Here is a 13,863-nt window from a genome sequence, read left to right on the forward strand (position 1 = left end):
GCCTTGATATTTCGATATTTTTCGGGGGTAAAAATTAAAAATTAAAACACCTTCAATCGGGGGAGGGGGTGAAAAATTACGACTTTCAGGAAAATTTTAAGCCCTTGAAACCTATAGGTTATCGTTTGGGATAAATGTGTCCGACTCGTTGGCTGAACGGTCAGCGTACTGGCCTTCGGTTCAGAGGGGCCCGGGTTCGATTCCCGGCCGGGTCGGGGATTTTAACCTTAATTGGTTAATTCCAATGGCACGGGGGCTGGGTGTATGTGTCGTCTTCATCATAATTTCATCCTCATCACGACGCGCAGGTCGCCTAAATGCATCAAATAGAAAGACCTGCACCTGGCGAGCCGAACCCGTCCTGGGATATCCCGGCACTAAAAGCCATACGCCATTTCTTTTTTTTTGGGATAAATGTATCCATCCGACTGCGGTCTTATGCTGAGCCCCAAATGTGAGAATCGCAGCGAGGACCCGTTAGGGTATTTTGAGAATTTTCGATTTTTCTAGGGATCCTGAAGTCATCAGTTTCTCTGATACCAAGGTTAAAGTTTCTAAGACGCCTGGAAATGCCTCATTAATTCACATCTATTTTTATACCTTAATTTTTATATATATATGCAGTACAGTATATATAGATCGTTCCAAACCGACTTCAATTTATTAATATTGACTGTATTCTCCTCCCTTCCCTAGGGGTACTATGGGCGTCTTGCCCCCAAAGTATTTTTTCCCAGATAGTGGGTAATATGTATACGCTCCCACCCCAAAGAGGGTCGAACTTGTACTTAAAAAATATACGGAGTGTCACTTTTCACCTTAGCGACCCCGAAAACTATCGATTTGGCACTATTTTCGATTATTTTTATACGTAACCCCCTGACCCCACATCTAAGGGGGCTAGGTATGGCTTACCACCACAGTGTTCATCTCCAGATAGCAAATAATAAGTGTTAAAATTTTGATTGTAATTACTCCAGTGGTTTAGGAGGAGATGTGTCATTTACACACATACATCCATTTCTATATATGGATAGATTCACTAATCGGCGAACGAGGGACCACGGTAACTTTCACTATACATTCTCACATTTACTCAGTTTTTGATTGATCCAGTAGGTTCTCATTAGTTCGCTGTGTCGAGCACGGCATTTATCCGACCACTTTGCACCAGTTGTCCATTTCGCATCCCGGAAAGTCCAAAAGTCACGATGGTTTTTTCTGAAAAGGTCTCTTTTCTGCGCGTCATCTGGTCGTAGGCACATTACTTCGAGGCCTTTCTTTACATTAACATACCAGGAAATTGTCGTTTTTGGTTTTGAGTCAAATTGTAAAAAAATACGTTTTGTCCATAGAGAGTCGTCAATCCATCGCAGGTGACATACGAGCGAGCCCTGCGTTTCCGCTTTGTGTCCGCGATCTTCACTATTTTAGAGAAGATTTCTTGTCTGGATTTTCCTATGTAGATCCCGTTCTTGTAGTCTGGACCGAGAATGTTGTAGAGAATCTTTCTCCCTTTTCGCTCCAACTTAGCGAGTGCACATTTCTGAGAGAGTATGAGGCATTCTAATGAAGACAGTGTTGTAATGATGAATTTTAGTATTTATAGAAAAACACTATTTGTTATGCATGTTCCGAGTTCTTTGGAAAGTTACCTACATTTTATTTGCTCTGGCCGCTAAGGCCTCTGTATCTAGTACGTTTGATTTTTTCTCCATTTAGAGCATTATAGGACCACGTAAAATAACCCACTGCATTCAATTCCATTTATTTCTTGCTTCCTTTCCTGCTTTACAATAATCACTATTTAACTATCTTTCTCCCTCCTCTCTTTTGTCTAGATGCTATTCTGTTCCTTGATTTCCTTCTCGTGGAAATTATTGAGGTCTCCTAAAACTTGCTCCGTCCTGTATTATACCTGCTGTTATTCCCATTTCTGCCATATCTCTCTTTTACTTTGCATACCAAGCGAGTTGGCCGGGCGGTTAGAGGCGCGCAGCTGTGAGCTTTCATTCGGAAGATCGTGCGTTCGAACCCCACTGTCGCCAGCCGTGAAGATGGTTTTCAGAGGTTACCCATTTTCACACCAGGCCGCTTTATTCCCATTCCTATCCCTTTCCTAACCCATCGTTCCCATAAGACCTGTCTCTGTCGGTGCGTCGTAAAGTAAATTTTAAAAAATATTTTCATCCACTCATTGCCATTCTTACTCCCGTAAATATAATTAAAATTTGTTTTGTGAGTATGATATTATCCATCCTCATTATGTAACCGAAGAACTTAATTGTCCTCCTTCTAATCGTATCAGAAATTATTACACTTTTTTTGTTAAGGTACGCATTCTTTCTTTTCTGAACTCCCCATTTTCAGTCGAATAAGCCGCAGATTTTTTAAAAGAATGTTCCTCTTTCTGTATCTCTTCTATTTCTCCTGTTGTAATGGAGAACATACACTCTGTAGTATAGATACATTGTGGTTTAATTACTGTGTTGTGGTTCCTGATTTTAGTTTTGATGGAGAGACTGTTATTATTATTATTATTATTATTATTATTATTATTATTATTATTATTATTATTATTATTATTATTATTATTATTATTATACATATCCTTAGTCAGTTGGTAAGTTATAACACTCGCCCAGTACTCACGTATCCTTCTTACGCACTATCCCCCAAATGCAAGTTCACAGCTGCGCACCTGTAACCACCCGGCCAACTCGCTCGGGATGAAAAGCAAAAGAGAGATATGGCATAAATGAGAATAACAGCAGATATAATACGGGACAGAAATAGTTTTAGGAGAATGACACATAATTTCAAGGATTTCAACAAGAAGGCCGTTCTTCACTCCACGTCTTGCCTGTCTTCATTTTAGGTTTTGTTCGAAAGCTAAAATTTGGATAATTAGAATTCAGAATTTTATCTCCAGTTAATTTTGTAACGGTTCCACCAATTGAAGCCTTCAGATCATTCGCAAGATGTTTTAAAGCTGTTAAAAGTCTTCCAGTACAGTACAAGGCTAACAAAATAGCCTACTGAACTTTTCGAATATTGGCTTATAGAGCTAGATAAAAAATGTATGGGGCTAAAAGGAAAACGTTGCTCCTTATTCATAACTAAACAGCTCATAACAAGGCTGCTTAACTCAAGAGCATTAGGGTAGTCTAGTTTCCTCCCAATAGGACGTGAGTTGTTCAGTCGGTGATTAAAATAGTAAAACACAGTTTAAGACATTTTTATCGACACAGGTTGTTATTAAACTCCTGGACAACGACACAAAACAAACTAAGATTGATCTGTCAGATGCTACTCGAATATTAAACAAAGCTTGGAAGGAGATCACGGAGCAAACAATTGTGCACTCTTTCCATAAAGCAGATTTCCAAAATAAAGAAACTAATAAATAAATTGTTCCAAAAGAACCAGAAGTGAACGTGGAACCTGAGGGATGACAAGAAGTATTGACTGATATCAGTTACGACGTGCATTTAGCTGTTGATACCAAAGATGAAGTGCAGTCCTGTGCTATACTTTCGTTAAAATTGTCGTTCGTCGTTAATTCGTATTTTGGATAATTCGAAGTTTTTCTGAATGCCCTTTCAGTTCGAGTTAAAAGAAACACTCTAGTATGGAACACAGCTGCGTGTGACCATACTGCATACTGACCTTTGGGTAACCCTGTGCTTCCAGACGTGTAGAATACCAGAGCTATCGGAGAGCACTGCTCGGCCGATGGGAACATTTCTGATTTGCTGAGAGGAAGACTTAACAATTCTGAAGCTTCAATCTGAAGTTCTTTGTAGGAGAGTACATGATCGCAGCCAGAGAACTTGTGGTAGTCAGCATCACAGTCTGTGATCACTAGTAAAGGCCTACTTTCGTTGAGGATGTGAGCCACGCGCTGCGCTGGGAAGCTGGGATCCAAGGGCAAGTAGGCAGCACCTGCCTTCCAGATCGCCAAGAGCGTCACCACCAGCTGATCGGAGGGGGCCATGCTAATGGCCACCAGCGCATCTCCATCCCTGTTGGCGTGCCGACCTGTGGAGAGGAGATGGCGTACCTGAAACGAGCAAAGAAGACAAATTACTGGATCTTAGTTCTTTAAATAGTAATATGTATACAGTAGAGTCCTCATTAACTGACCTTCGGTTAACCGACACTGTTGAACAAGGAGAAGATAGACTGAGAAACTGCGTCAGTTAAATCTGAAAGACGCGGCTTACTTCGCGGAAAAAATGTAGGGAGTGTGTTTGTGCAGGTACAATTCCAAAAACTTGGAAAATTTTGTACTAATAGAAATGACTCGTACTAGCTTTCTGAAAAGAAGAATCTACGGTGTGACAGAAGCCTAAGTTTGGAGACGCGTCACAACCCCGTCAGATGTTATGTATATTCAGTGCTTCTGTAAGGAGATGAAACACGCACTCTGAAATACAACACCATTAAGAGAATAGATGTGGCTGTTAAGAATGTTACGGATCTCGTAGACTGACTACATACTCAGACGCATGTGGAGGGATCAAATGTCGATGTACAATGACGGAAAAGTCAGCGTACCTTGGGGATATGATGAGGAATGAAAAGTAAAACCTACTTAAATTGATCATGCAGAGTAAAATAGATGGCGGTGGATGCCGCGGTCGAAGGAAACACTTTTCGCTGAGGAACTTACGTGATTGGTTAGGACTAGATTCTAGTACACTGATGAGGAGAGAGTCCGCTGTGATTATACCGAACGTCGAGTATTGGGGAAGGCACTACAACAAGAACAAGAAGAGAAAAGTAGTCGGGCTAGGTGAGTCCTAAATCACTGGCGTCATCATTTTTTCTTCTGAGTAAGCACCCGAGGTCATTGCCCCTAGTAGTACACATAGGCGGGTTCTGACACGGAGGTCATTGACCCCGAGCTCATTAACCCCTCGTGCAGTAGTATCGCTAAGCCGATTCGCGGGTTTTGCATAAGAGAGCAAACCTAACCTCACAGCCGCCATCTTGGAGGGGCCTAACCCCAGTTTTAGGGGCAGATGCTCTTCTCGATGTGGACAGTCGCCACCTTGGAAGGGCCTAATCTCCGTTTTACGGCAAGTTGCCCTTCCCGACGTGGATTTTACATAAGAGAGCATGCCTAACCACACAGTCGCCATCTTGGAGGGGCCTAACCTCAGTTTACGGGCAGATGCCCTTCTCGACCTGGACAGTCGCCATCATGGATGGCCTAATCTCAGTTTTACGGCTAGATGCCCTTCCCGACGTCGACATTCGCCATCTTGGATGAACCTAACCTCAGTTTTACGCCAGATGCCCTTCCGGACGTGGACAGTCACCATCTTCTAGGGGCTCAACCCCAGTTTTACAGGCAGATGCGTCCCGATGTGGACAGTCGCTATCTTGGACGGGCCTAACCTCCCTATTCCTTCTTAGCAGGCTGCCCTTCCCGACGTCAATTGCACGAAATGGCGGCTATATACAGGCTTTTATCGAGAAAGCTGGCCCAGAGGCTACTGCGCAAGATGGCGGCTATACATAGGCACTTATGAAGAAAGCTGGCTCAGGGGAGATATAGGACTTAAGGAGCCGGCTTAGCGGCGATTGAGCAAGATGGCGGCTATACAGGCCTCTTATGGAGAAAGTTGACACAGAGGCTGCTACGCAAGATGGTGGCTATACATAGACTCTTATGGAGAAAGCTGGCTCAGGGGAGATGTAGGATTTAAGGAGATGACCTAAGGGCGATTGAGCAAGATGGCGGCTATACACACGCTCTTACGGAGAAAGCTAGCCCAGAGGCTACTGTGCAAGATGACGGCTATACATAGACTCTAATGGAGAAAGTTGGCTCAGGGGAGGCATAGGATTTAAGGAGACTGCCTAGGAGCGATTGCGCAAGATGGCGGCTACTTGCCAACTTAACTACGCGGAGCGCGGAATTTAAAATCCACGGGCTTTTGACAGCTGCCACCTTGACAGGTCATAACTACGTGGGTGCGAATTTTAAACAAGTAAACTTGGATAACCTCAGCGCTACCATCTTGACAGACCTTATGCCCACTTCTGCTACCTTAACCACGCAGGAGCGCGGAATTTAAATTTATCCTGACGGGACATAGCCAAGCTGCGGAAATTGAACGATCACTAACGGGACATAGCCAGGGGAATTGGCCAGATCCCTTCCCGTCGTCATTTTATAGGGAGCCTAACAACATAGGGCCTAGTTTACGAACATATGCCCCTCCCGATGCCATCCTCAAGGGCCTAATTATACAGCGCACAGTTTTACGGTCATATGACCTTGCCGTCGCTATGTTGATCCTGCTACTAGAGGGGGCAAATAGCCTTATGTCTCTATCCGACAGTAACGAACAAGTCTAAAGATGCATAACTACGACGATGTGATCTTATGCTTCAGGCTTTACGCCTCCATCCGACAGACTGTCTCCGACGGGACTGAGCACGTGCCAAACTAAGATTATTCTGTTTTTAACATGCAGGTATGACGTCGACATGGTTACGCATGTTTAGACTTGTTCGTAATCAAGGTCACTCACTAGTGAACTTATGCCTTTATAGATGATATGACTGAGAATTTTTCTTTAGTCTTCAGGATACTGAGATAGAGAGTAGAGCGCTTTATTCCATCATGTCAAAAACAGTAATAGTTGATGTACAAGGCTTCATAGTAAACGGTAACAAATTTGTGTTTAAAGAGGTGGCTGTGTTGGATTACACTGTGTTTTGGGCACCAAAACTCGTTAGTTTAGTATTTAGCCCACCTTTGCCTTCCTGTTTGCAAACAGATGACGACGAAATGCAGACTCTATGGATTGAAAAAATTTAGTTCTGCAGTGGGAAGAAAAAGGATAATCTTATCGCTTTCTATCTTTAATGATTAACGCACATTTGTCAAGAGCACATCTTGTTATATAAAGTGTTGTGAAAAGAAGGAATTGTTGCGTGAGTATCTACCATCATCGTGTGAAATTATCGACATGCATGAATTAGGATGACCATCATTTAAACCTTTTTACAAGGAGAATATTGAAGAAAAAATTGAACAGCCTTTACGACATGTGTGCATGCTCTTTAATTGGTTGTGTTGCAGTGCATGCCGGGAGGCGAAAAATATATATAAATTGCGGAGTAGAAATGACGTTGGTGTGAAAGAAACATTTGTAGAGTAAATATATCATGTTATTTCTAACTGATACTAAGTGTGACGCAGTTGAAAAGACAATCACAAAGTTTTATGCATGCAAAAAGAAACTAAACACTTTTACTGAAGAAGAGTTGAATGCATTACCAAAGACATTTTTGGTAAATGTAGCTGCGAATGCTGTAAACAAGACCTGGGATAAGGTGCCTCGTGAGTGTACACACGATCATGCTCTGTCAGAGCTTCGAACGTGTAGTTTACATCACGAACAAGTGAGTTTAGGTAGGAGACCTTCAGTGAGACAGTGTCGTACATGTCAACTCATTAAACAGTATCTCGTTTCAAAATCTAACGAGTTGTCATCGCTTATAAACACTCATCATGACTGCAGAAAGAGTAAACAAGTTTTCTCAGAAAAAGGTGAAGAGACGTGCTGGGGGAAGGTGAGGTAGAACGCTGGGTATGTGCTCACCAGTCAGTTGATTGATCTTCTTCCCTATGAGCTTCATCTACCTAATTATCAGTACTGCGGCCCTGAAACACAACTCGACGTCCGCTTGGCACGTGCTGATCCTGGTATTAATATGTTAGATGCTGCCTGCAAGGAGCATGAAATTGCTTATCGACAAAGCAATCCCGAACTAAGACGCGTAGCTGATCAAAATCTGCTTCGTAAAGCTATGCAGTGTGTGTCGTGACCTAGTGCTTCAGTTGCTAAGAAGATAGCAGCACTTGTTGCCGGTGCAATGAATGTTACTTTGTAGTGGCATTAAGCAGCGAAGTCAGTAAAATAATCTATGGAAGAAAGGACAAAACAGATTTACTTGAAGAAATAAATGTATATAGGTATTCTAAAAATAAATATGAAATGAAAAACATATTGCAGGTATTGTTTAATATTATTTCTATTCTACAGCATGTCCAAAATTATCTATTAGTAAGGACGTGGTCTTGCAAGTTATATCTTGTCTTATGACGTGCAAGAAAGGAGAGGTAGAGGCTCGAGAATAAAAACAATTTATTTAAAGTGCACCATCTTTATTAATCCATGAACTGAAGTTGTTATTAAAACCAAGCCATTTGGCATACAGTTTATTTCCACAACGTCGAATAGCACGTTCGATTAAATAGTGATCGGGATATTTTGTTTTCTGGAGTTCTTCAATGTAGAATCTTCCCTCAGTAAGTTGTCCTCTGAGATCGCGAAGTAAATGCGAACCTGGATTAGTAAGCCTAATCTCTGTGCTCCGGTTAGGGGTGTATGCTTTTACAAAGATAGACTTGTGTTTGCTATTGCGAACGAAATCACATTCTTTAAATCGATGGCGGCGTGGATCAGCCGTTTTGATTAAAAGATGAATATAATCTAGGCGTGGTGTATTCCTTGTAACAAGACGTGTCTTAGTCTCGATTGTGCGGTGTGATTTATCGCTGTAGGTAGACACGAGACTAGGTAGCAGATCAAACCAACGATATGAGCCTTGTGTTGTAAATTCTCGCCACTATTGTATTGAATATACGACTAAAGCGTTCTACAACACTTGCCTTGAGATTGCTGAACGTAGAGTATTGATGAATGCCAAGTAACTTGAGGTAAGAAGAAAAATCCTTGTTGTAAAACTGTTTACCGTGATTGGTTTGAAGAAGGTTTGGGCAGCGTTTCGATCGTTCAACAATATGTTTAAATGCGTCTTTGACTTGAGCTGCTGTCTTAGAACGCACAGGTTGTGCAAAATCAAACTTAAAGTACACATCGATGACAGTAAGTAGATACTTATACCCCTTATTGCTAGAAGCATACGGAATCATATCTACTAAGTCTGCTTGCCAGACATCATCTTTTCCACTTGTAATAACGCGTCTGCGACAGTAGGTGCGACGTGCTGGTTTATGTAAATCATGTGCGATGTTTAGCTTTACAGGCGAGATCTTCTCTCGACGAGCAATTACAAAATAATACCGGCATGTCGTTATTCTCTCTCTATTTCTAAAATTTCTGATTCGTGACCCATGTGACCAGCATCATGCGATGCTCCTAGAACTTGTAATCGTTCAACGAGTAAGTTAGGGTCATTCCAGTATCTTACGTCTACATACGGCAACAAAGGCTTGTAGATAACACCAAGACCACGTGCAGTTGGTTGATGTGACGGAAACAGCTTAGAAATAAACTCACGATACTTGTGACTCTTATTTTCATTAACAGCTTCTGTTCTCGTGTAATTACGTCGTGTTGGGTCAGTAGCAAAATGTATTGCTTTATATTTTTAAGACGATCTTGTAAAATTATATCCTTGTCAGGTATTCGTGAGAAAAGAAGTTCTAAGGGTCCCTTAGTAGGTTTATAGGTAACACCTTTTACGACAAGCCTGTTGCTATTAATCTTAACATTTGCATTTCCTATCCAGCAACAGTCGCCTTCGTTGCGAATACCGTAGTTGGTGTCAGTTTGTCCCGTAAAGAGCTTTTCTATATAAGCAGCAAAGAGAGATCCATAGGTATCTTGAATAAAAATTCTAAACTGATTATGATACCCTGGCATGATCATAACCTCAGACAAAGTTTCTAGATCTTGTGTCGATGTAGTAGGTGTTTCAGCAATAAAATCTGTAGTTAAAAACTAAACACGCTCAGGTGGTGAAGTGACTTTGCAAAAACGTAAATACTATCTTGTGTAGTACGTGTTTCACAATAATATCTGTAGTTAAAATCTTAACACGCTTAGATGGTGAAGTAACGGTAAGTTCATCCTCATCCTCTTCTTCCACATCCTGCTTCTCCTCTTCCTCGCCCCGATTCTCTTATCCTTTATGCTTTACTAGTTTATGCCTCTCTTCTTCAACGTGTTTTCTTGTTCATGCTTCTCTTTAAAATATGATGTTTGCATAGAAACAAAACTTGTAGTAGACTGCGGCAATGAAGTAGAATTAAATATTTATTTTAGCTGTGTACCTAGTAGCGTTTTCAAAAATAAATCAATGTCTGCTTGAATATGTTTAATCTCTTTAAATTTCCGTCGAATATTCTTTCGACCATGGATTATATGTTTTGTAATCTCCTTGCAAGTTGTTAAGATGATGATGGTTTTTGATCAGGTGGTGGCTGTAATTCCGTGTTAATGCATATAAAATTATCGAAACCCGTGGGATAACTAAGAAGTTGTAACGATATGATGAATAGCATGTAAGTAGTATAATACAGGGATTCGGCGGCCACCTCCACCTCAGGCTCCCAGAGGCCACCTCCACCTCCACCTCAGCCAGAGGCCTCCCAGTGGCCACCTCCACCTCCACCTCAGCCAGAGGCCTCCCAGATGCCTCCTCCACCTCCACCTCAGCCAGAGGCCTCCCAGAGGTCTCCTCCACCTCCCGCGGGAAATTTGAATTTGTAAACAAAGCCACGTGCTTTTTGACAGCTGTCATCGACAACAACGCATCGCTAACCTCAGTACTGCCATCTTGACGGGCCTAAACCTCAGTAGTGCCAACTTAACTTAACTAGCGCGAGGTAAACAAAGCCACGTGCTTTTTGACAGCCACGTGCTTTTTGACAGATTTGTAAACAAAGCCACGTGCTTTTTGACAGCTCTCATCAACAACAACGCATCGCAAACCTCAGTACTACCATCTTGACGGGCCTAAACCTCAGTAGTGCCAACTTAACCTAACTAGCATGAGGTAAACAAAGCCACGTGTTTTTTGACAGCCACGTGCTTTTTGAGAGATTTGTAAATAAAGCCACGTGCTTTTTGACAGACAACAACGCATCGCTAACCTCAGTACTACCATCTTGACGGGCCTAAACCTCAGTAGTACCAACTTAACCTAACTAGCGCGAGATAAACAAAGCCACGTGCTTTTTGACAGCCACGTGCTTTTTTGACAGCTGTCATCCGCCATCTTTAAACTACAGAGCACCGTGCTGCCCTCTTTCGTCACCTGTCATCGGCAGTGCTGCCATCTTGACGGGCCTAAACCTTAGTGCTACCAACTTAACCTCACTAGCTCGAGATAAACAAATCCACGTGCTTTTTGACAGCTACGTGCTTTTTTGATAGCTGTCATCCGCCATCTTTAATCTATAGAGTACAGTGCTGCCCTCTTTAGCTACTTACCATTGAAATGTGGTGGCGGATAATTTGAAAAATGCTTTTCGACAAGCAGCCATCTTTAATCCAGAGAGAACAGTGCTGCCCTCTATGTGGTGGCGGCAAATTGAAAAATTCCACATGCTCTTGTTTGAAAACAAACTCACGTGCTTTTTTGACAGCTGTCATCTGCCATCTCTAATCTATAGAGCACAGTGCTGCCCTCTTTAGTTTGAAATGTGGTGGCGGTAAATTCCACGTGCTCTTGTTTGGAAACAAAGCCACGTGCAGCTGTCATCCGCCATCTTTAATCAACAGAGCACTGTGCTACTATCATGCGGGCAATTTCATCACCTGTCATCCGCCATCTTTAATCCACAGAACACCGTGCTGCCCTCTTTATGGCTACTACCTTAAGCACGTAGTAGCGGACAATTTGAAAAGTTCTGTTAGCTATCATCCGCCATCTTTAATCAAGAGAGCACCGTGCTGCCATCTTTAGCTAGATACCTTTGAAATGTGGTGGCGGCAAATTGAAAAATTCCACGTGCTCTTGTTTGGAAACAAACTCACGTGCTTTTTCGACAGCTACCATCCGCCATCTTTAATCAACAGAGCATAGTGCTGCCCTCTTTAGTTTGAAATGTGATGGCGGCAAATTCCACGTGCTCTTGTTTGGTAAACATAGCCATGTGCTTTTTTGACAGCTGTCATCCGCCATCTTTAATACAGAGAGCACCGTGCTGCCCTCTTTATCGTAGTAGATGTAAATTCGTCACCTGTCATCCGCAGTGCTGCCATCTTTAGCTAGATACCTTTGAAATGTGGTGGCGGATAATTTAAAAAGAAAAATTCTACAGCAGCCCTCTCTCGACGCTAATTGCATAAGATGGCGGCTATACATGACTCCTTAAGGGTGCTTACGCAAGATGGCTGCTATACACAGGTTCTTATGAGACGCCCTTGGGATGCTTGCGCAAGATGGCAGTTATACATGGCTCCTTATGAGATACCCTAGGGATGCTTGCGCAAGATAGCGGCTGATCTTATGGGACGGCTTAAGGGTCCTTGGACAAGATGGCTTGAGACGCCCTAAGGATGCTTGCGCAAGATGGCGGACACAAGATGGCAGCTATACATAACTCCTTATGAGACGCTTTAAGGGTGCTTGCGCAAGATAGTTGCTACTCTTAGCTTAGAGGCTAACGTGTCATGCTAGTTCGATTCATTAAATTTGGGGCTTAAATGCAAAATGTTAAATATATCGAAAACGGTGCACCGTAGAGCAAAACGGACAAAATTTTTCTGCCTAATACCTCGGTTCGCAGTATGAGGAACAAGAAAAACATAGTCTAATGATGAGATCAACGGTTCGGTTCCTACTTAGGCCCTTTGGCATTCACTCTGTTTTAGCTTGTATTGAAGCGAGTATTCGTAACATGATCAGGTTTAGCTATTTTAGAGAGTATAACGTGCCGTGCAGGTTCGATTCATTAAATTTGGGGCTTAAATGCAAAATGTTAAATATCTCGAAAACGATGCATCGTAGAGCAAAACGGACAAAACTTTTCCGCCTAATACGTAGGTTCGTAGTATCAGGAACAAGAAAAAACATAGTCTAATGATGAAATCAACGGTTCGATTCCTACTTAAGCCCTTTGGCATTCGCAGCTATCTATTTCCACAAGATGGTGGCTGCTCTTATGAGAAACAAGATGCCTTGAGACGTCCTAGGGATGCTTACGCAAGATGGCAGACACAAAATGGTGACTATACATAGCTCCTTATGAGACGGCCTAGGGGTGCTCGCACAAGATGGCGGCTACTCTTATGAAGAAAGCTAGCTTAGAGGCTACTGCGCAAGATAACAGCTGCTGTTATGCATGTGGTGGAGGGCAATTTGAAATTATATGTGCTTAATCAACAGAGCACCCTGCTGCCCTCTTTAGCTGAAATGTGGTGGTGGATAATTTGAAAAATTCTTTTGACAGCTATCATCTTTAAAAACAATGGCGACTATACATAGGCTGTTAAGGCCTTATCATTCTCCTCCTCCTCCTCCTCCTCCTCCTCCTCCTCCCCCTCCTCCTCCCCCTTCTCTACCTCCTCCTCCGCCTCTTATGTCAAGGCATAGCTTTATATCGAACAAGTTTAAACCTGCATCGCGAAGGCAAGCGTGTGCAGCGATAACATTATTGTGCATGTTTAGACTTTCGAAACATAAGAAGAGTAGAATCAAACGCTGTACTCGATACGACATGTGATCAGAACATTGATTGATGCGTTCAGAAAACAAAATAAGTGATCAAGACTAGAATCGAACGATGTACTCAATACATCATGTGTTTAGAATATGTCAGGGGATACGCTTGTTCTAAGAAGATCAGATTGAAACATAACAAGACTAGAATAGAACACTGTAATCGATGTTGTTAACTTCAACATGTGATCAGAACATTGATTGATGTGTTCAGAACACAAAATAAGTGATCATGACTAGAATCGAACACTGTACTCGATACAACATGTGATCAGAACATTGATCGACGTGTTCAGAACACGAAATAAGTGATCAAGACTAGAATCGAACACTGTACTCAATACAACATGTGTTTAGAACATG

At 42.2% G+C, this 13,863-nt stretch overlaps 1 protein-coding gene across 1 annotated transcript in view; it reads right to left on the reverse strand.

Annotated features, from left to right (window-relative positions):
- The window catches only part of LOC136881920 (beta-alanyl-bioamine nonribosomal peptide synthetase ebony-like), a 319,523-nt gene that overhangs the window by 142,036 nt on the left and 163,624 nt on the right, over positions 1-13,863 (reverse strand). The window contains exon 3 of the mRNA XM_067154366.2: positions 3,670-4,063. Within this exon, the coding sequence (XP_067010467.2) occupies positions 3,670-4,063 (394 nt within the window). The remainder of the gene's footprint in view (positions 1-3,669; positions 4,064-13,863) is intronic.

Source organism: Anabrus simplex, chromosome 10 (genome assembly GCF_040414725.1).
Source record: "Anabrus simplex isolate iqAnaSimp1 chromosome 10, ASM4041472v1, whole genome shotgun sequence".
NCBI lineage: Eukaryota > Metazoa > Arthropoda > Insecta > Orthoptera > Tettigoniidae > Anabrus > Anabrus simplex.